The sequence below is a fragment of the Propithecus coquereli genome, unplaced genomic scaffold, assembly GCF_000956105.1.
Source record: "Propithecus coquereli isolate 6110/MARCELLA unplaced genomic scaffold, Pcoq_1.0 Scaffold483, whole genome shotgun sequence".
NCBI lineage: Eukaryota > Metazoa > Chordata > Mammalia > Primates > Indriidae > Propithecus > Propithecus coquereli.
Genome location: NW_012150652.1, coordinates 814,143 through 837,517, shown reverse-complemented (window position 1 = coordinate 837,517; position 23,375 = coordinate 814,143). Strand labels below are relative to the sequence as shown.

At 36.0% G+C, this 23,375-nt stretch overlaps 1 protein-coding gene across 3 annotated transcripts in view; it reads right to left on the bottom strand.

The window, feature by feature from the left end:
- The window catches only part of TENM2 (teneurin transmembrane protein 2), an 888,605-nt gene that overhangs the window by 790,503 nt on the left and 74,727 nt on the right, over positions 1–23,375 (bottom strand). For all 3 annotated transcript variants that reach the window (XM_012655757.1, XM_012655758.1, XM_012655759.1), the window contains exon 2: positions 14,509–14,784. In XM_012655757.1, the coding sequence (XP_012511211.1) occupies positions 14,509–14,784 (276 nt within the window). The remainder of the gene's footprint in view (positions 1–14,508; positions 14,785–23,375) is intronic.

The following is a 23,375-nucleotide window of genomic DNA, read 5'->3' as shown; positions in this document are numbered from 1 at the left end:
AAACTCCCACAATCACATACTTTTAGCTATTTTTACTCTTTTCTTTTTCTCATACCATTTATCGTTAGGTAGCATAGTTTTATCTTTCCTTCTTTCCTCCCTCCCTCCTTTCTTTTCTCTTTCTTTTCCTTCCTCTCTCCCTCCCTCCCTCCCTTCCTTCTTTCCTCCCTCCCTCCTTTCTTTTCTCTTTCTTTTCCTTCCTCTCTCCCTCCCTCCCTCCCTTCCTTCTTTCCTCCCTCCCTCCTTCTTTCTTTCTTTCTTTTTTCTTTCATGTTTGTTATATAGTGCCTAATAGAATCTAAGTTTCAAGAGGACAAGAGTCTGTTTCTAGTTTTTTCACTAATACACTCTAAGTATAATATACAATAGATGTCCAAAAAATATTTTGAGTGCAGTAAAAGTTTACAGTTAAATGTTGTTGCCACTAATTACTCAATACATTTTGAAATTATTCTAGAGACCAGTTGTATTAGTCAGGGTTCTTCAGAGAAACAGAATTAATAGGATATACATATACAGTTATATATCACGAGATTTATTATAAGATACTGGCTCATGAGATTATGGAGGCTGAGAAGTAACCACAGTCTGCCATCTGCAAGCTGGGGAAAGCCAGCGGCACAGTTTAAAGGCCCAAGAGCTGGAGAGCTTATGGTACGGGTTCTAGCTCGGGTCTAAAAGCCTGAGAACCAGAAATGGTGAGGGCAGGAGAAAATTGATGTCGCAGTTCTGACAGTCAGCCAAAGTTAACTCCACATTCAACCTTCCTCCATCTTTTTATTCTACTCAGGCCCTCAGTGGATGGGACAAATCCCACCCTCATGGAGGATGGCCATCCACTACTTCACTCAGCCCACCAATTCCAAAGCTAATCTCTTTCTGAAACATCCTCACAGACACACCTAGAAATAATGTTTAACCAGCTATATGGACAGGGTGTGGCCGAGCCAAGTTAACACATAAAATTAACCATGACACCAGTTTACTAGTCCTAGGACAAAGCCCATCTTATTTATTTATGTTCCTGCACCACTATCCCTTTTTAAATTAATTTCTTTCTCTCCTTCACCTGTAATTATTAGGCTCATACGATCTCATCTCCTTTGATTGAAACAGCAGAGTTATGAAGAGAAAAGAAACAGGGAGACTGTGGATTGAAAGATTTTGAAGCCACACTGAAACTGGAAGCCAGCAGGAGCCCTACTGAAAATCACAGAAACAGGAATAAATAGAGAACTACTACGTGCAATCAGTTTGCTTTCAGTCTCTTCTGTGTGTTCTTTCTCCTCTACCCAGAATTTGAGGACTACTCCAAGTTTGTTCCTGGCCCTCTTCTCTTTTCTGTCTACCTTTCTCCTTGGGCCAGTCCATCTCCCTCTGCAGATTAGACAGACCACGGTTATGCAGCTGATTCTCCAATAGTATCACCAGTCTAGCTCTCTCTTCTGTGTTCCAGTTTTAATACTTACACAACTACCCACATTGCCTTTCTACTCGGTTGTTTTACTTACCACGTCTAAAATGGATAAGCCCCCAAATCCTACCTTTTGCAATTATTTACCATCTTAATACTTAGGAACCCATCCAATTGCTAAAGCTAGAAATCCTTTATAGCTCTTTTATTTTATTCAGCTATTGCATTCAAACCATCATCAAATTCCCCATATTCTATCTCCAAAATTCACCATAAATTATTTCCATACCGTGGTGAAGGCTACACCATTTTCCCAAAGTTCTAGAAGAAAAAGAAAAATAAAATGCTAAAAAATTCAAAGGAGTGGGAGTTCACATGTAGTTAAAGAGAACAGAATGATTTCCTAGAGGACTTGGTGTCTTAGATAATTCTTCGAGGATGGGTGGGGATGTGATGGGTAGGTGGGTTTGGGGAAAACAATGAAAACAAAGGGAACAGGATGGACAAAGACACAGAGGAGGAAGGAATGTTCCCTGGAAAAATAAGTAGCCCAGTTGGGCTGGAGCTGAAAATATATTTAGAGGAGAAGTGGGAGCAAGGGCTAAAAACATAAAATTGGACTATATTGTGGAGGGCCTGAAATACCACAGTGGGACAGATTAAGTTGATTTGTATACTTCCTGCCTTCCCAATGTGCCTTGTTATTCATAGCCATAAATGCGTATCAGCGGAAACGGAAGACAACCTGTATTCTCTTAATTGTTTTGCTTTTCACTGGGGTCTTTTCCATTCGAAATGTACAAGGGGATGCCCCAGAATATAGAAATTTTTCTACTGTTTTTTTTTCTATGACATCAATTATTAAGCAACACTGTATATTAGCAGAACCATGTGCTTATTATAATAGTAATTGCTTCCACACGATTATTTTCAGAGTATTTCCTTATGTGCTGAGATATTTATCTTGCAGGCAGAACTACCTATTTTGTGAAAATACCAATAGCAGGGATACCACTGTGTTTATGATTACTAACCTCATTGAATCAAAGGCACCATAGATGGAGGAAGTTTTAAGAATATTTAATACATAATTTACTCGATTCTATCTCCTCAAGGTGCCTTGCAGATTGTCTTAGTAGATGTGAATTTCCTTTCATCATGTGGAATGCAATTCTATCCTTGGCTTGTTATAAATTAACAATCTGAAATAAAGTCCTGCATTCTGAATAACAGCTGACATACTTAATATGGAAAAAAATTCTCTACTCAGCGCTAGTATTTCTTCTTTGGTTAGCGCAACCATTTTAAATGGCTTTCCAGCTAGCTCTGGTTTCTGATATACCCAAATCAACATTTTTATATATCTACATACATAGATATATAAATATAAATATATATAAATACATGTTGTTCCATCCCATAGAAAGTGAGTCGTATGCTTTTGAAAATGTAACCAAGTGATTTTCACACCTGTAAATGAACATTTTAAATCATCTTTATGAATAACAAGGTACAATAGGACTTTCTCTGAGATCACTGTAGACATTGTAAAAAGTTAATAAAAACTAAAAAATGAGATGAATCATTTTCATATCTTTTCATCTAAGGAAGAAATACAAATCATAAAATAACAAATACACGTAGACAATGAAAACATGCAGAGTTGCTCATATTAAAATAAATAACAACCAGAATAAAACTATTTTTGTCTCTAACTTGGAAAAGCATTAATGACAATTTCCAGTAACTCCTGAGCACGGGGAGCTGGTGTGTCTATTGCCTCTCATATCGTGCTAGTCCAAGATACATATCCCTATTAGGAAATTGTTGAAAAGAATTTCAATTTTTCATAACTATGTATGTTCTAACTCTACTAGGAATCCATCTTAAGAAAATAATTAGGGATGTGCATAGGAATTTAGCTATAAGGATTTTATCCATCACACAGCTCTTTACTGCATCTAATTTTTTTTTTAATTTTGCACTCAAATGTTTATAGCAGCACAATTCACAATTGCAAAGATGCAGAAACAACCCAAGTGCCCATCAATACATGAACGGATTAATAAAATGTGGTATATGTATACCACAGAATACTACTCAACTACAAAAAACAATGGTGAACTAGCACCTCTTATATTATCCTGGATAGAGATTGAGCCCATCCTTCGAAGTGAGGTATCACAAGGATGGAAAAACACGCATCTAAAATTTTTAAAGTTAAATGTCCAATGAAAGGAAATTGAGGAACTGTATTATGCTAAAGGAATAGCATGCACCCCTTAAATATTGCAGAAAATACTTAATGCCATGGGAAAGTGTTCATAGTATAATTACTGAAAAAAAATAGGACTATGTAGGGCTTATAAATCATATGTCAACACTGTAAAAATATTAATCTCTCTCACTTTCTCTCATACAGAAACACAAAGACTGAAAATTATATGAATCAAAATACCAAGCATTATTATTTCTGGTGTCAAATTACAGGTGACTTTTATTCCTTTTCATAGATATGTATGTATATCTCATATATCTATACACAGTGTATATACATATACCTTATGCACATTTTTGGATACTTATAGATATGTTATATAATTTTATGTATGTATACTTACATATAATACATATAAACCTCTTTGTCTCTTACTTTGTATACCATAAAGAATCAACCAAAATAAATGGCCTTTTTAAAACATGAGAAAGTGGTAGAATTAGATTTTATTTTATTTTGTGAGTTCAGATGCACTGAGACCTGTTAGAAAGCAATGAAGAGGACGACACTTCTTGTCAAATCTTATAGGACCTGGTAAATATATTTACTCTTATAAAATAAGGAAGACAGAAAGTACCAAAACTTAGTACCCATCTTAAAAAGTCAGAAAAAGAATAAAATATACTCCAAAAGTTAAAATGAAGAAATTAAAAATATGTCCACAATAAATTAATGAAAAAGAAAAATTAGAGTAAATAATAAAGACAAGTGGAAAGCTTGAAAGAAGAAATAAGACCTGGTGTTCTATAGATCAGTAAGGTGACTACAGGTAACATTGATCAATTGCACATTTCAAGATAGCTAGAAGAGAATAATTTGAATATTTCTAGTGTAAAGAAAAGATAAATATTTAAGATGAGGGGTATCCCAATTTCCCTGATTTGATTATAAGAATGTATCAAATTATCACATAGAACCTGAAAATATGTACATCAAATATGTATCAATAAAAGTTTTTTTAAAAAGAAAGATTGAAAGGAACATAAATAGATCCCTTTCAAGCCTGATTAAAAAACGCGAGAGATAAAAATATAAAAGATTAGGGATGAGAAGGGAGACATAACTATACTTATAGGGCAATTAAACAAATTACATGAGAATATGACTCACGAAGAAGCAGCAAGGATATAGAAGCAGAAATAATCTTCAAGAAACTATTAATCAACCTGGAATAGTTCTAGCTGAAGTTTGCCTACAACACACTAACTGTGCTTTTAAAAATAATATTATGACTGCTTTCCTTGCACAGGCAATATTTGATGTTATTTTATTATTAATTGTTTGATTAAGTATTATAAATGCTGGAGTCTAGCTATTGTAAGACTGTATTCTATACGTAAGCAGAGCAGATCACACTGTCAGGAACACTCCCCGTACTGCACGAGTGTGGAATCATGTACCTACTCCTATTTTCTTGCTCTTCAGCTTCAAATTAGTTGCTTTTAAAATTTTAACATCTAAATTACAAATATTCAGTGTTCATATGCTGGTCAGGGGTTAATTTTTCCTACTGAAACATCAAGAAGCAGAAGACTCTTTTTAGTCTAAGGGTTTCTTGTGTCCTTCTACCTGGATTACTGTTTCTCTTTCTGTTATCGCTGCTTCTAATTTTGTTACCTTCTTGTCCAAACGTGTGTGTGTGTGTGTGTGTGTGTGTGTGTGTGTGTGCACACGCGCGCCTGTGTGTATTTTAATCAAATGCTTCCTAAAACACAACAGTCTCTGCTCAAATAAACTTTCGGTAGTTTGGTAATGTCTACTTGGTCAGACTTTAACTCCTTGGGATGAAACTCAAAGATTTTGGTCATCTGGTTGCTACACATCTATCGATATATTTCTACTACTGCTCAATAAAATTACTGTGTTCCAATTGGTCTGACTGCAGTTTGAATTTTTTGGAAGAGAATATCCCCCGAAAAATCGTCATCACTTTCACCCCACTGCCCATTCTCCAACCACTGTACACACTGGCTTTTCTTCACTGGGAATATCTATCATCTCATTTCCACTCATATAAACCCTGACCCTTATTTACAACCTAATTAAAACTGTAACCTCTCAAAGCTGCCCTCACATTACCAGTTTGCTGACATATGGAATGTTTATTTTCTTATTTCTCTATTGCAAGTAGACAGGAATTTTTCTTTAAATGCACAGGGGTGCTTGGTTTCTTCAATAAACAACGAAATCACTATTTTTGTCTATTTATACAAGAAGAGAAAGCACAGAGAATTGACAGAAGAAACAGGAATTGTACCAAAAAGTAGTTAGGTACCATTAGCACAGATGGTTATGAACATTAAGAAAGATAAGCTGACAGGGTTGCCACAAAATAATAGATTATCCAAATATTCTGAAGAATGAGTGGCTACTGGGAAATAAAATGTCTAAAACAATAGTCATTTAACATTTTGTCATACAACTGTATCAACATAAACCTTTGGACACACTTCCAGTGTGTACATTCCTGTATCTATGTAACCTCTCAAATATGTGTGTGTGCATGTGTAGGTAGACATATACTAATATATTACAAGCCCCATAAAACATACTCAAAAGTTAAAATTTTAAAGAACAGATTAAAATAAAGGTAAATATACAAAGAAGTTTTAAAATTTTCTGCCTGCGCCAGTGAATCATAATGCCCAAACCATATCTTGGAGACATCATTCCACTAACTGTAAGAGGGTAGAATGAAATAATTAAGAAATTAGCTCACCAAAGAGATGATCAGTGCTTGCTGGATGCAGGGTGAGGAGGGAAAGTCCTGGGGGAGAAGACGGGGGTTTGGAAGAGCAGAGCAACATATATCTGTACATTGCAAAGAAGTCGGGCTCCCTACCAACTCGGATATTATTTCTCTGACACTCAAACTCGTTTAGGGCTCTGTGACAGCAAGAATTTTTACGTGGGACTTAAGAGAAAGTGGCCCCTTTCCTGTGGATTGTGGCTTACATGGATGAGACAGAAGAATTGGTTTCGGGGTTATGAGGCTTTAAAGAGTACACTCCTTGGTGTAATATGATCAGTGGTGTTCAAGACAAAAGAAAGTCAACACAGGTTTCTCTTCTCTCCCGTTAACCCGAAACTGTACACTAAAAAGTGTCTACAGTATTCGTTCTGGCATTTTCATATATGGCCTGACTCCATCATCTCCCTGGGATATGGTCCATTTGTGTTTCTTGATATCTATCCCTCTCAATAACACCCTTCTTCCTGATGGAACCCGTTTATGCACACACAACACAGACACACACACACACACACACACACACACACACACAATGGCTTTGTATGATGCTGAGCAATTAGCAACCACACCTTCAATATTTTCAGAAATATAATAAGGATTAAATCACCTTCTCATCTGAGATTACTTTGTTATTTTCCATCAATATTAAACAAAACAGTTTTATCTTTATCATGTTTGAGTCTGTATTACAATATGCCTACTTAAACAATGTGTGTTACCTTCCAAATACCAATTTTCTTTTTTTAAGATTCACTTCAAAGATTATTTTGGATGAGTGAATGTGTGATAGTGCGTTTCCTCCATGAGATACACGACAGAGAAATGCGTCGCAAACCTCCTCCAAGCCCCAGAAGTTCAGGCTCCTTTTCTTAGGTTCAATGCAAGCGGAAATATTGCTCTAGTGTTGATCTTTTTTATTCCCTCAGAACAGTATAAACCTCCACAAAGTTACCTCTTAACCTAGTCTTTTCCAAAGAACGCTCAAATATTTCAGCCTCTCCCCATTAGTAAACATGCTTGTATCTCAGTTATCTTTTCTTCCTTTGCAAGTATCCCTTAATGGTAAGACAACTGGTAGTACATTGCATAGTGAGTGAGAACCATTCCTGAAGACCACCTTGGTATCCTACTTATCCACTGGCTGTTTCTAACTCATCCAACACTGCTCCATGTCTTTCTCTCCTGGCCTGCTGGAGGTCTTTGTCTGTCACTGCATTCTGCTCTTCTGGCCTTGGTTTTACTGTGTTCCACTTTATTGTAACAGACTCCATAAATCTTGCTAGATCAAAGCTGAACACAATTAGTACTAAGTCATTTTCCTCCTCTTTAAATGGCTTCCTTCTGAAAAGCCCTGGGGTTTTCCTTAATCAGCTGAAGTAGCTAAAGTTTTTAAAGTAGGTTTTCCCTCCTTCTACTTCCGAAAAGTCCACCTCGACACTTTTACATTAAATTAGCTTTAAGTATATGTGTTAAATCAAAGATTCTAACCTTAATTTTTCAGCACTTCGGGGCATCTACTTCAAAAGATGGGGATGACATGTTACCCACTTAATCCCCGCCCCCCCACATATATACAATTATTTTCCAAATTAAATTCATTTTCATTTGATTTAATTTTATCTGAAGCATTTAAATGTAAATGCCTTAAAACTATTTTAGAAATTTGGTATAGCAAAATTAAACCCACTTCTCAGATGAGTCCAACTTGCAAAAAAGAAGTAACATCGTCATTCTAAATATGTATTCAATTAAGATAAAATTGCCGGATTCTAGCATTCTTTCCACAGTTTCTATCTCTGATTCCTTAAAGTCTATATGTAGGTCAGGGTTGGTAACTCAAGTGCTTACCAAAGCTAAATCAGATCTTAAACTAAGGGAGCAGCCTGGAGGGAGCTCAGGTACCCCAAAGGACACAGGCCCCATCTACAATTGCTACTGCCACTGCTTCTAACCCAATTTGTCCAGAGCAAAACCCCCACAGTGTCACTGGTCTCCTTATGTTTGAAGAGGAAGCAATAAGAATTTCTGATGAAATCTCCCACTTTTAAAATGTTGGTTAGTAATCTAAAAATTTTTAAACACTGCATGAATCAAATAAAACATCTTAGGCTGGATTGAGTCCGTGGACTGTAACTTCTGTTCTTGAAGACCTTCCTATGAATCTCTTAGCCCCACCTTCAACTACTTTACCATTCCTCAAACTGAATTTAGGAAAACAGAGAAAGAACAATTTTCTGGGCAGTTCTTTCGTCTATCATTAAATAATACTCAAAATTAAATCACAAGTAACATTTTTACTTTCATGTATGAGCATATGTACATAAAACCTACGTATCTGAAATCTCTATCCTATTTCCTTCCACTTACTGTGTCCCAGCTTTGAACGACTAATTGGAGTGTCTCATTACTTCTCGTACATTCTTCTCAAACTCTTTGTAGTATGATATTATTTTCCGTGCAGATTCATCCTAATTCAATTGTCTGTAGAAAATTTATACTATCAACTTCCTCAGCTTTAGCTCATTTTATTTATGACCTTAATTCTTAATTCATGGCCCATATCTCCCATTTATTATATACATTTAATTTGATCCCTGACAAACAACTAAACTGAAAAAATGACTGCACAATAAGCAAAAAAGTTAAGAGTTTTCTGACTGAAGAGGCTTCCAATTGTGAACTGACAAAAACATTTTGCTTCTTACCCTTTTACTGCCTTTGCTACTCAACTGAAGTTAAAGTACTGATATCAGGAACTCAGCAGCTTAAAACCAAATGATTATCCACCAAGCCCAATGTCTCCCCGAAGGCCTAGAGATTACACATGTAATAATCAGGCTGCCCTTGCCAAAAGTAAGGCTTAGTGCTTCATTTTATTTATTGTATTTATTGGATGGAGCCATTACTTGATAGCTCCTGAGAGCATTAACAAACATGAAAGAAACCACCACAGGAAAGAAAGAAATATATAAATAACTAAAGACCATACCACTAAAGTTTATAATCTGGAACGTGCAGTACTGCAATAAGGCACATACTCTTTCCCTGCTCCAAGTACTTTGTTCTACTTTAAAGTAATGTGAGCGTTGCTTAATTTGCCAAAAACCTAAACCTCTAAAGTCTTGTAGAGGTCCATTTGCAAACATCAATCCTTTCACCTCTAGCTTCTGTATCATGCCATGTGACAATGTGATATTCCTAGATTTTGTCTCTGTTCCTGTATGATTTATTATCAGCTGTGTTTTAGCTTTGTGGCAATCTTATATATGACTCCCATTAATAAACTTTTGAAAAATAAGGTGTCTCTACAGCCTCTGATACCCGGATTTTTAGAGAATTGAATCAGATATATTAAAATCAGAGCATCTTTTCATTTAGGAATAGACTAGACTAAGAACCTATGGCAATTTGTTCCTATGTCCTTTATTTTTTTCAATCCATGATAACTCATTTTACACTCTTCTTTGTAAATGTTACTCCTTCAAATTTGCACGCATAAAAAAATAAAGCTGAAAAACACAATTTGAAATAATTGTCATCAAAATGGCTTGAAAATTTGTTCTGTTTTTTTTTTTTTCCTGTGTGTTATTTTGTTTTGTTTTTAAGGAATTGAGACTATAGTTTCTTTAGGTTTCATAGAAAGCCTTTCCATAAAATTTGGCTTGGAAAGAAATCGCTCTGTATCAGTACCAAAAGTACAGTCCCATATGAATGTATGCTTTGTGGATCTACACTCTTTTACTATTCTTACTCCTGACTTTTCACTTTTCTTAAGAGCAAAATTACGAGTCTTTGGCTATGTCTGTGGCTAATAGCAAGTTTTTATGTCTGTTCCAGGCATTCTCTATAATTTTTAAGTGTGGGATGGAGTAGAAGAAAGGAATAGAGTGGATTATAAAACACAAAATAAATTTAAGAGTATGTAAGAGAAATAAAGTGGGGCAGAAACAGAAACTCACTAGTGAATCTTGTATATGTTTACCTACGAGACACTCTAATGCTCAATTTATTGAAGAGCTGCTTTTTGAAGAGAAAGGAAGTAGACTTAAGAAACTGTCCTCATATGACAAATGAATGCAACTCGGTTGGCAGTAGCAATCTACAGACATTGTCCCTGGTACCAAGGAAACTCCTTCCTTCCCTCTGGGTTCACTCCTCATGTTTCAGTTAACAGGTGGTGAGTACCTGGGTGTGCTAAAACTCTGCTGAGGAGACAGATACACTACAGACCTCTGTCAAAAGGACTCACAATCTAATAGAATTTGTGTTCCACAAATACACTTTATACAAATCCATTATGTGCCCAGAGCCAGCTTGTTTTATAAATGCATTTTGTGAAATGCAATGGAATTAACCCAACATTTATATTTCAACCTCAAAGTACATTATGAGGATTGTAAATTTCCCAAATGACAACAGATGAAAATGAACATTGTCCTTATTTACTTTGGGTGAAAATGGAGTGGGGAGGGGAAAAATAATTTTCTTATAGTTTTAACCAATATCGGATTTAGTTTTTCTGTAATTTCTGGCTTCTTATCCCCTGGCCAAGCTTATTTTCTTTGTATTTGTTTTTCTTTCTGGATTTCCAATAAAATAACTGAAACTAGAATTATGCTGGGAAAAATAAAAATTCTCCAGGATATTTTGAAGTCCCCAAGGTGAAGAAATTGCCTAAGGGAGTCAAGAGTACACAGACCAGATTTTTACAGTTAGTGCTACTTCGCATCTATAAGGATACAATTAGTTATTCTTGTGTATCAGTGACTGTCCCATTTTCTCCATAACTCAGGTGATACAAAGAGCCTCAGAGAGGATATATTTTAAATGAGACATTTATTACCAAAGAAAGGTATGGATTCTAATTTAAAGTCCCTGGGAAATCCCTTTCTATAGATGTAGTCAAATTACATGGCAGCAAAATGTCGGCCTAGTTGTTCTCAACTCTCATTGCCATTTCCAGCCAAGCCATCAAGATAGAGTTAAAGCACCTGGTAAGAAAACTTGAACCTGAGAGTTTTATATATGTAAAGCAACCCAGCCCAAGCCAGCACGATGTTAATTTAGTGGACATACAGGGAGTGTAAGATGCAGAACTGAGTGGTAATAACTCTGAAGTGTCTATGCTGCAAAAAATGAAAAAAAAATATTAAAAAGACAAGTTCCTCTGTGTGTTCATTGTGATAGGATGTTCAAGTTACTTAGTGGGTTGTTTTTGTCACAGCGGCATGTAGGAAGCCCAGTCAACATTGACCTAGAAAGAACCGTTGGCAGAGTCAGGGATTTTATAACATGATGTTGAAGGCTGGATACATGCTTCAGACTATAGAAAGGAAAGTTGGTTGCTGAGATCTGTTTTCACTCGCTAACTATGCTTAGCAAAATCACATTCAGAATTTTTTAAGGGAGATTTTAAATAAACACTGTGAAAAATCTATGCACCCCAAAAATTCCACCATAAAAATGAAATAAAAGCATATGGAATCCCACAAAAAAAGATTCATTTTATAACCACGTATCCTTAAAATCTAAAATTGAATTGGAGAGCTCCTTTCTCAAAGTATAGATCCTTGTTACTTCCTCTTCAAGAGAGGCATACCTAAAAGGCTATTGATTTGGTTTTGAAAGACACAGTGTTTATTATGGAGGAAGCCATTGTTGGGTACAAGTGTGAGAAATTAATGATGGCTTTGTAAGCGTCCACACTGCGGTGTGGAACCAGTGGGGCAACTGTCAATCTATATGATAATACATTCCCAAACTTCATAAAATCAGTGATGTGAAAAAGCATTGATTTCTTTGTGAGCGAAACAGAATTCGTCAGAGAGAAAGACCAAGAAGTTTACTGAAGTTAACACCTCTGCCTGCAGAGTTGCTTGCACCTCACTTTTTATTTTCTTAAAGAGTTTATGATGTGATGTGTAAAATGTCTTATTTTTATTTCTGGCCAAAAATAAGAACAGGATATGCATTATGTTCATCTTTTGAATATATGAAGTATTGAACAATTTTAAAAAAGAGAAAAGGAAAGACATTCTACCTGTACATTTTCAAATTACCATCTCTCACCTAGCTTAAGCTCTGGCTTCAGTATCTCCTTCGTGTTTTGCCAGACACACTCACATACGGAGCTGCTTAGTGCTTCTAAGCACATTTCTCCGTATGTAATTCTGACTGCATTTGAACTAGCATTATAGGAAAAAATCAGGATGCTGTATCTAAGGGTTTATTTCCCATAAGAATGCAGGGATTTACACAGACTCCCACAAAGTGAAAATTGTTCAAATATAATGTTTCAAATAATACTGGAAAAAAGAGACTACTATTGGTCTACCAAACATGATTAATTATAAAATTTTCTCATCTATAACAATTCTGGGTAAATTCAAGGCAAGTATTTTTTACTTCCTTGGCTTCCCTGGAAACCTCTCCTTATTAATTGAGTTTTTAACATGTATATAACTTAAAAAGGAGAGGGTGCAGATCTATAAATATGTATAAATAACCCTGTTAGATGATTCCCTGTATAGATGAGAGAATACCAACCATGAGAGATTTACTAAAACACCTTGTTTAAAATTTGCTGTAAATTCTTGGGTTACAAGTGATTTTATTTATTAGGCAATCGAACTGCCTCCATTTCAACAGTATCTGACACACACCGAAGTTGAAAAAGGACATCAGTAAATGGATTCAATGTATGCTTTTATGGAAACTTCTAAAAGTAATTTCCTATCAAATAAGCATGTTAGAGTGTTGAATGTGCCAAGTGTCAGAATTTTGTTAAAATTTAAAAGGAGTCAAGTGCAGATTTTTCCTTGAGAGTACACCTTGATTAGCTACATGAACGGAGGCATAAGTAAGATCCATCCATCTCCTTGTCCCTACTGTAGAATAAATTATTTCAGAATTAAACATAAATTTAAATCTCAAAAAAGTGACATCTTTTTGAATATATGCTACTTACCCAGGAAATAATGCATTTTCAACACAGTTTCGAGATTAAATGATATTTAGCTACGCTTTTGCATTCACAACAAGCTGTCTGCCTGCAAATTTCTTTTTCCTTTTTAAATGAAAGAAAATACGTAAAGCTGCTCTGGCAGAAGTTTATAATATTTTATATAAACATTCTAAACTGATCTATTTGTAAACATTTTAATGGTGATGGTAATTCTTTTAGCAAACATGCAATCTATTCATAACAAACCACCCAGCATTTGATGTTTTCTTCATAAATCAGCTGTAACCTAATGCAATTTATCTTTTCAAAACAATTTAAAAAAAGGTTTCTGACTACACATAGTTCTGAGTTGCTCCGAAATCCACGAATAAGCACCTTATCTCTTTAATGACTTGCTTAGGCTTCCCTATATTTACTGCTTAATGATTGGAAGGATTTAATTTTCAAAGTTTCATTAAAAGCCACCCAGAAAGCTGATGGATAGGCAGTAGCGATTTGTGATAGAAGATGCAGGAAACCATTAACCTACGTAGGTGCCAAGGGGAAACGTAAACATATAAGAGAATACTTTTTTGAAGACAAGTCTCTCTCTATTTGTCATTATTAAACTCCAGAGCATCTGTTCCAAGTTTGATCTTCAACACGGATATGAGGCATTGCCGCCTGGAAATGAAAGTCTAAGATAAGGTAGGATTCTTAAGAGATCGTCATGAAAAAAAATAAACTGGGTTGCCATTTCCTGGGAAGGGGAAATCAATACAAAGACCTAGAAACTTGCGGAGAGAGGACATTTTCTAGGTGTGGGTCATAGTTTATCAAGCTACCTCTTTTGCAATGTAATTTATTTGCTAATCAGACCCACTGACTCTACCTGAATCCTGTGTTATCATCAAAAGGTGATTTTAAAATTCTCTTCTCATTTCTGGTGTACTTGAGGGTTGCTGGTTGATTTTCCCCCAGCTCACACTAGGTAGACAAGGTCAATTTAAAAGAAAACGAATGGTCTTATGACACCTCTTTACTAAAAAAAATAAAAACATCCCAAGCCCCAGGAAGAATAGTGGGCAGAACGTGGAAAGGTACTCGAGAAGCAGGCCTACCGTTCTCATCGTCTGACTTGTTTTCGTTGTCAGAGTCGGTCAGGGTGAGGGCCGAGTTTTCACGACTGGACAGGCCGGAACTGCGCCTGGACTTTATCCCTCTCCCCCACAGTCTGATGGCGTGCTCTGGGGACATCCCTCCCTCGGTGTCCGAGTCGGCGTCGGACCCCGTGCTCAGGGAGTAGCCCTGGTGCAGGATGCCCATGTCGGAGCAGTAGCCGCTTCGGTGCGGGGACGGCTCACAGATGCCCAGTTCTGCAAGGGTGAAGTTGGTTCCTAGGGCGACAGTGACAGAGACGCTGGTCACAATTTGTGACATGCATCGCGAAGTCGAAATTTATTCACACAAAAAAGTGGACTCTTTTCCCCTCGGACGAATACATCAAACTCCCCATGGTGTACAGAAACAGGTCTTGAATAAGAGTATTCTTTGGAAAACAAACAAACAAAAAGAAAGTAAATATCAGTCCCAGGACAGAATGTTCAGATTTTTATTTCACAGATTTTTAGGCATTCTGACACTGTTGTCTAGGTAGCACCATGTATCTGAAAAAGCCCTGAACTTATCATAATAGCTAAAATCGACCAAGCACTTGGGCGTCTTTGATTCTGCAACTTTTATTTTACATTTTAAAATATTTTGCAACTTTATGAAGATGATAATATTATTGTACTCATTTTAGAGATGAGGAAACTGAGGGCCAGAGAATTTATGTGACTTACCCAAGGTCAAGCATCTTGATGGTAGCAAAGCCTGGGTCTGATCCCTACATAGTCTGTCTTCATGTCACTCAATAAATGTGAGTGGCAGCTAGAAGACCTGGGTGCCCATCGGGGCTTTCCACTGGTAATGGCCTCATTTGTGGCAAGTCTCTCACTCTGAAAGCCCCAGTTTTCTCATCTGTAAAATCTGGGTATTAATATCTTAAATTTCCCTTAGGATCATTGTGTGCCTCGTATGATAATATTTGACGAACTGTTTTTTAAAAATGAATGCAATCATGCATCATTTAATGAGGGGGAAGATACATTCTGAGAAATATTAGGTGCTGTTGATTGTGTGAACATCATAGAGTGTATTTACACAAACCGAGACGGCATAGCCTGCTACAGGCCTAAGCTGTATGATAGAGACTGTTGCTCCTAGGTTAGAAACCTGTACAGCGTGGTACTGAACACTGCCGGCCACTATAACATAATGGTAAGTATTTATGTACCTAAACATACAAATGGTACAGTAAAAATATGGTATTATAATTTTACAAGACCACTTATATATGCGGTCCGTCCTTGACAAAGACGTTATGCTGAGCGTGAATGTATGTGTAATGTGTTACTGAGATCAGCATCCTAGGGATGAAGAGCTAGTTCTTTTGTTTCTAAATGATGTCCAATAATCTCTGCTCACACAAATTAAAACCACAAGTAGTCTTCACCTACTGAAAGTAAACGTGTGCTCGTGGGGACATGTAGAGGTGGACTCATGGTTGGATGGGGAGCAAAGAGAACAGACATTCAGAGAATACTTATTTTACCACGTATTGGGTATTGGGCCAGGTACTTCATAGGCTGTGTGTCATTTAAATTTCATAATAGCCCGGCAGTTTCGGTGTTGATAGCACCACTTTACAAAGAGAGGTTAGATATTGTGTCCAACGTCACAGCTGGGCAAGTGGCAAACACAGAATTCAGCTCTCCATCTGCAGACCCCAAGCCTGTGTTCTTTCCACAATGTCAAGCAGCCTCAATCAAGAGCGAACCTGGCAGCATTTCCGCACAGTTTATTTATTTGTGTGCTTAACTACCCAGATTCTTCAGAGAAATTTTAAGGTTTCGATGCAAAAATACCTGGAATCATGATGTCCACTCTAATTATTGACATATAAAGCTGATTTCTTTTGTCTTTAAGCAATTTATGGCAACGAAAAGCAGTGAAGAAATGCACTTCTACGCTACGAGTGGAGCAAATACCAAAGCCAGGCATTTGCTCACTCTAAGAATATCTATTACATTAGGGCCATTCTCTACCATTCGGGTCTCCAAACTCTTGATGTAACTTGGCTCTCTATCATAGTTTACATACATGGTATCATTTTTCAGCTTTTATTTTAAAAAGCACCAAATTGTTTATATTAACCTGGTGTGACTTTAATTTGTTATAGACATATGCCCTTTTATTCTGAGTTTTTACTTTCGTGTCTTCACTGCACATTGAACTTCCACAGCCTAATTTGGCTGTGTAAATGGCATCAAACCCGATTCTATACATAATCATCTCTTCAGAGTGAAACTTATTCATTGGAGAGCTCACCCGAGCACAGCTTCCCGTCAGCAGGGGGTGATTACCCACTACCTGTGCAGTGAAGAGGGAAGTCCCCTCTGCCATCAGCACTGTGCTAAGTGTTGCTGTTTACTCCCTTGGCACAGTTCGTCACGCTGTCTGAAATTCTCTGCCTGGTGTACCCTGCTCCAGTTTGCATCCTTGGTAATTAGATATTGTCTCATAATTGTACAATAAATGTATATTTCAGTCTCGGTAGTCTATAAAAATGAAGGTACTGAGTTCATATACATACATCTGATATCAGAAGACCTTTCTCTCTTTTGTTGCTTTTCTTATTCTTAAGTAACTGGAAAATGTCATTTTGTATTAACATTCTTCCAACTTGTCTTTAGAGCTCAAGTTCTTTCTAGCCAGAGTCATGAAATATGGTACTTCATTTTCCCTCAATAAATGAAAATAACCCAAACTAAAACACAGATGTTTTTATTCCACGTGTGAGAATTGTTTATTCCACGTGTGTGAATGGGCCCTGGGATGCATGGAATAAACATGTACCCATTCTTTGGTTAACAAATTTACTTACTCATAAGACATTAGACTATTATTTTTATGTTAAAACAAACTTGAGATCTTTATGGATAAGGTAAAATTTGTATACATTGTAAAAGTAACACAAATGTTAGAGAAGGAAAAGTACACTTCAAGAGTTTCAAATTCAAACGTATAGCACTCAATCCACAAAGAAGGGTTGTAAAGAACATGGAAAATACTGTACTGAATACACCAGGAAAAGGTAAATCAGTAAGTTAAGATTGGTTCACTGAAAAAAAAAAAAGATTTTCCTTTAAAATCAAAGTTGATTTCTCAAAAAATTACCTTTGAAACTCATCTTCCTCTTCCAAAAGGATCATCCCTCTCCAAAGCCACCTTTTCCCCACCATTCCTATTTTGGTGTCTTTCTGTCCTCTACTAACTCAAAGAATAGGAACCTCAATCTCAGTACCTGGGACAGGTTTTGGACCAAGCCTTTCCCAGTTTTGCTGGCTTAACATGTGAAGCTGGTGAGCTATATACACAGTAGGAAGGAAAAAAACCGGGCCCATCATTTATTAAATCATTCAACAAATATTTATCGTTCCTAGTGCTGTGCTAGGCATTGGGGACATAACAATGAGCATTATAAAAATGTAGTCCATGACATTTGCAATCTAATCGGGAGAAAGACATTAATCAAAGAATCACATAAACAAGGTACAATTTATACAGTGATAAATACTGCATAGGAAAAGGACAGGGAGCCATAAATGGTCATCTAGTGATCCAACCCTTCAAGCTTTCACAGCTTTTCCACCAGATGTTCATCTAGGATGGGGTGAATACTTTGAGGGACTGGGAGTTCACCCCACTGAGAAGCTACCATACCCCTTTCAGTTTGCTTGCACCTTACCCAGTTTTCCCAAACAGTCCTCTATCTGAATTGATTTCTGACAATCATTTTCCATGTAGTTTATCTCACAGCATGAAGCCCTACGTTATATATATACTTCTGCTCAGCATACTAAAATAATACAGGGGAATTTTTTAATATGAGGTCAACTTATTGTTTTGCACTTACTTTGCTCATTGATGGAAGACTGATTTTGCTCTAATTCATCTTGTATAATTATGTCTTTATTAAACTCCATGGCAGCTTAGAATGGAAGAGAGAGACTAGTCATTGTGTGATTCTCCAAGCTGAGATTTCTAGAGGAAAGCAGTCAACACTTCATTCCTTTTTTACTATCTTGCAGAAAGATAAAGAGGAGGTACAATATTTTAGTATTCATGGAACAGAAATTTATTATTCATACTTATCCTCTATCTGCCTCCTACTTCCCTGGTATTGCTGATTAAAGTGAAGATGGATGATGTGCCAAACTCGTTTCATTTCAGGTACGTGTTTTATGGATGTTGCCAATAAGTCACCTAGTGTGGCCCCATATTATGTTATCAAGGCCAAAGTCAACATTTTTATAGATAAATGATTACACAAAATCTATAATATTTACATCATGCAATTTTAGTATAATTTAAGGTTGGGAAAGAATGTTAATGTCTAAAAACTGTTAGATGATCAGGATGGGTGAACACAAGTCTTTGAAAATAACTCTTTTAATAAATCTTTGTCTTGAAGTTGTCTTTTGCTTGATCATAACTCCAATGTATAATCCAGATCTTCTCCATAGCTTTTTTATAGAAATTTTGCAACAGATATCAAGAATCATCCTTTGACCCACTAATTCTATTCGGGATACAATTCTAAGGAAAGATATCTCCACGCATTGTGATCATGGCTTTATTTTCTAAGTTTTTACCAACTTCTCACACTTTGAAATAACATTTAACTAGGAGAATCCCATATGTAGTTAAGTCAGAATTATCATGTCATGGTATTACCAGGGTATACAAATAGCACTGAAAATGTCAGCACTTGAGCAGATTTTCTACTACAAGGGCAAGAAGATAAAAGTTAACTGTAGTAAAGAGAGAGTGCAATACAGAAAACTTTTATTATCTAAATGTTTACTGCTCAAGTCCCCTAAATTTAAGAGAAAATATTTTATACAAGGAAGTAAAAGTTGTTATAACTTGAAAATAGTCACTAATGACCACGTATAAAATTAATCCCCACCGGTCTGTACCCACTTACTACTAGAGTCTCTTCTCACATCAACCACTGTGTCAATGTCAACCTCATCAATTACTTGCTGATAGCAGAAAGTAATATGGTGCCAATCTCAGATCAAACTGTAAAGCTTATGAAGATGCATATTTTCATAAAGTCAAGAAAAGTCATGTGCAAAAAGCAGTAGGATCACACGAGGCCACAAAATTACAAAGATCTAACAGAATTAAGCCAGTTAACAAGAAAAAGTAGAAATGGTTGTTGGCATGATGATGGGAACTTCAAAAGATATTTTGATTGACTTCTGGTTCTAGACCTAGATGGAGTTTTCCACGTCTCTCTCTACTCCTCCCACTAAGTACAGCTAAAAACCCTGAACATTGCATATAAAAAAAACCCACATAAGCAGATTCTGAAAATGGAAGGGGAGGCAGCAAACCTACTAGGGTCCTGGAACCTGAGAACTACATGGTAGTGAGTTCCCTGGGTTTTATTTTTGCTACATGCATTCCAGATCTGGTGCTAGAGAAACTTGCAAATTGGAAATACCAGCAGACAAAATAAGCCCAAAGTACATCCTGCTCTAACAAGAAGTCCTTCCCCTACACCTCCACAAACACACCAGGGTAAAATCAAAAAAGAGCAAGTGGTGAGCCAGAGCTTTCCTGCCTTCCACCCGATGGTGTGAGTGGAGGCCTTGAGGGGATCCTGGACTTCTATCATTGCCCTCCCTCTCTGCGCTTGTGTCAGAGGAGGCTGGATGTCAAATACAACTTCGCCACCACTGTCAGAAGAGGACTTGTGGGGAACTGTAAAGAAGTGTTCCTCTCCCTTCTAACCAGGTTGGTATCTGCCGAGGCCTACTGAAAAGTCTGAAAACCCAACTCCACCCAGCGGCAGTGGAGAAACCCTCTGCCACTCCCCTCTCCCCGCACTGCCCCCACTTGTCAAAGGAGCCCAAGCGGACTTCCACCTTCATCTGGCAGGCGAGTCACACTGCCCCACTTTTTTCCAGTGGTGCCATGTCAGAAGAGGTCTACTAAAACAGAAGACTTAAATAAGATACAGAGTTTCATAACCTGATACTCAAATTAGCCAGGAAACAGTAAAAAAAAAAAAAAAAAAAAATCACTGGTCATACCAAGTGCTAGGAAAATCTCAACTTGAATGAGGAATGATAATTATTTAAATAAAAGGTTAATGAAAAGCACTTAGGAAAATTAATGAACCCATCAAATAATTTTTGCAAAAAGTGACCCTCTATGATTATGCTGCAAAATGCAAGCCTATAATCACACAATTTTGCCATAAAATGTACATTATACCCCAGCCCAAAATTGTTATTTTTTATCCTTTTGAAAAAATATGCACAGATGAAATGGTACATAGTATTAAAGATAAACTAAAATATAGTCTTGGTAATCAGGGTTTTTTTTTAAAAGACAAAGTTGCAATAAATTATTTTTAGTATTTAACGTGAAATATTGGTTTTTTTAAACATTAATTCCGTTTCTAAGTGGCCTTTTTCTGGGATCATTTATACTAAAACAAAGAGAATCTCTTGTAAACAAACATGGGTCACTTTTCTTGAGCAAATGTTAGAGCCTACATTTTAAAGTCAGGAATGAATATGGAGTCCAAATTTTTCTAACAGATATTTAAGATAAAGACAGAAATTATAATATTATAGTTCTTTTTAGCATAGTAATTGAAGTAATTTGACCTGATACCTTAAGCTTTTGCCAAATAGAATGTTATCAAGAAAAATATGGCAATTATAAGTGATAAAGTATAATTTTATTTCTGTTTGATTAATCAAAATGCAATGCCAAATTGGTCCCTCCCATTTAATATAAATATCTTATATTTAAATGTTGAGCAATTATAGATATGTGTGAGCTATACAAAATAATCAGTCCAAAACAATTACCAACATTATCTAAAACACTGTTTTCATACAAATATAGAAAATATTTGTATATGCAATGATCACAATTTTGAAAGCCACTGAAGGAAGTCCTTATGAATTCTAATGTTTTATGCTTGCATATACTAAATTTCTTCACATAAACTCTCCCTTAATGCCCTTTTAAAGTTCATCTGTTTTTACATATTCAGATATTTTCCCAAATGTTGATAAAACTGTTCACCAAAAATCCCTGGCTTAAAACAACAGAGTAGGTGTACATGCATTATTATTCATAAAAACTTAAACCAAATACTCATATTTCAAAAATGCACTTTAAAAAATCATAATTTTCTCTTATGTGTGACATATAAAATGTAAATATTTGATGTTCCTAAACTTTTAGACTAATTATTTTAATCTATATGAATGCCTGATGTGTCAAAACTTTTACAATTTGTAAGTACAACCATTCCAATGTAAATAAACACGATGCAAATCAAAGAAATACTAAAATAGCTAGAGAAGCCAGGAGAATTTCCAATTTCCTAGGTTTTCTTATAAGCTCTGTAACTTTCAAAGAGAAAGATAAATGTGGCATTCTCCTCTGATGTGGTGGCATTTTCCCATTCCAACCTGAACAAAGCCCAATTTGGAAAACCCAAAAGCAGCCACAACAAAAGGTTCTGCTGAACAACTGGCAGTTCATAAATAAAAATGAAATGTCCAGGAACCCAGCTCCCTGGAGCCTCTGTGCTGCTGATGAAAATTCTAACAAGATTGAAAATCAATGCCAGTATTAAAAACTATACCAATCAGTTATCCTATGTGAGAGCATTACAAATGGGTATATTTACCTGGCCACGTGAGACTCTGCCTCTCCAAACAATTTTTCGAATCAGAGAAAGAGATAAAAGGACAGTAGAGAGTTGGTGGCATGGCTGTTCTACATTGCAAACTCGATTAGCTTACATTTACTGAGGGTTTCATAATGCGGCAGGCACTGTCCTAAATGCTTTTATAGTTTTCTAATTAATTAGAGCAGCAGCCCTATAAAATAGTCACCATATAGCCTAAAGTTAAGAAAGCTGGAGTTAGAGTGTTTTAAAAATACTTGTTAACCATATAGTCTTAGAATTAATTACTTCTGCTGAATTCATTTACTTATTTATAAAATGCACATAAAAATATCACCTACCTTCGTAGAGTTGTTGTGAGCATTGAATTAGATGAAGTAGATAAAAATGGTGAGAACATTGCTTGCCACAGAGTAAACACACCACAAATGTAGCTGTTACAGTGATAGTTCACAGAGGAAGAAACTTGTCTCATTTCTTTATTATAAGATTATTAGTGCTTTCTATTTTTTTTCTTGAGTTGATTTAGAAAGTTTGGGGACAATAAATTTTTCTAGGGATGTGCCCATTTGATCTATGGTTTTCATACAGGTTGGCACATATACAATTGGTTATCCATGTATTTTTGAGTCTTAACATTTCTGCTAGATTTGTAGAATGCTGTCTGTTTTCATTCTTCATATTATTCATTTACACCTTCTTTTTTTTATCAGATTGGTTTTACCAATAATTGTTTTTGTCTTTCAAAAAAAACAAAGTTCTGCTTTTCCAACTCTATCTACTGTCAGAAATATATATGTGCTTTTTTGTTTATTAATTTCTGCCCTTGTGTATACAAATGATTTCTTTTTTTAGTTCATTCAATTGTTCTTGCCTAAACCTTTAAAATTTGATCCTTTATGTCTTTAATGTTCAGCCATTCTTTTTAATTATAAGCATTTCAGTCTATACATTTTATGCATTGCTATTAACTTGCTGTCTGCTTGTCTATTGGTAATTTAAAAATATATGTTATATGTTGAAATTTCTTACTATGATGAGGCTTTCTCACTGTAGTTTTATCAATGTTTGATTTATGTCTAAGGTTATTTTATAGGTGTATGTAGGTTTAGTATTATAGTTTTTCTGATGGATTGAATATTTTTCAACAATATA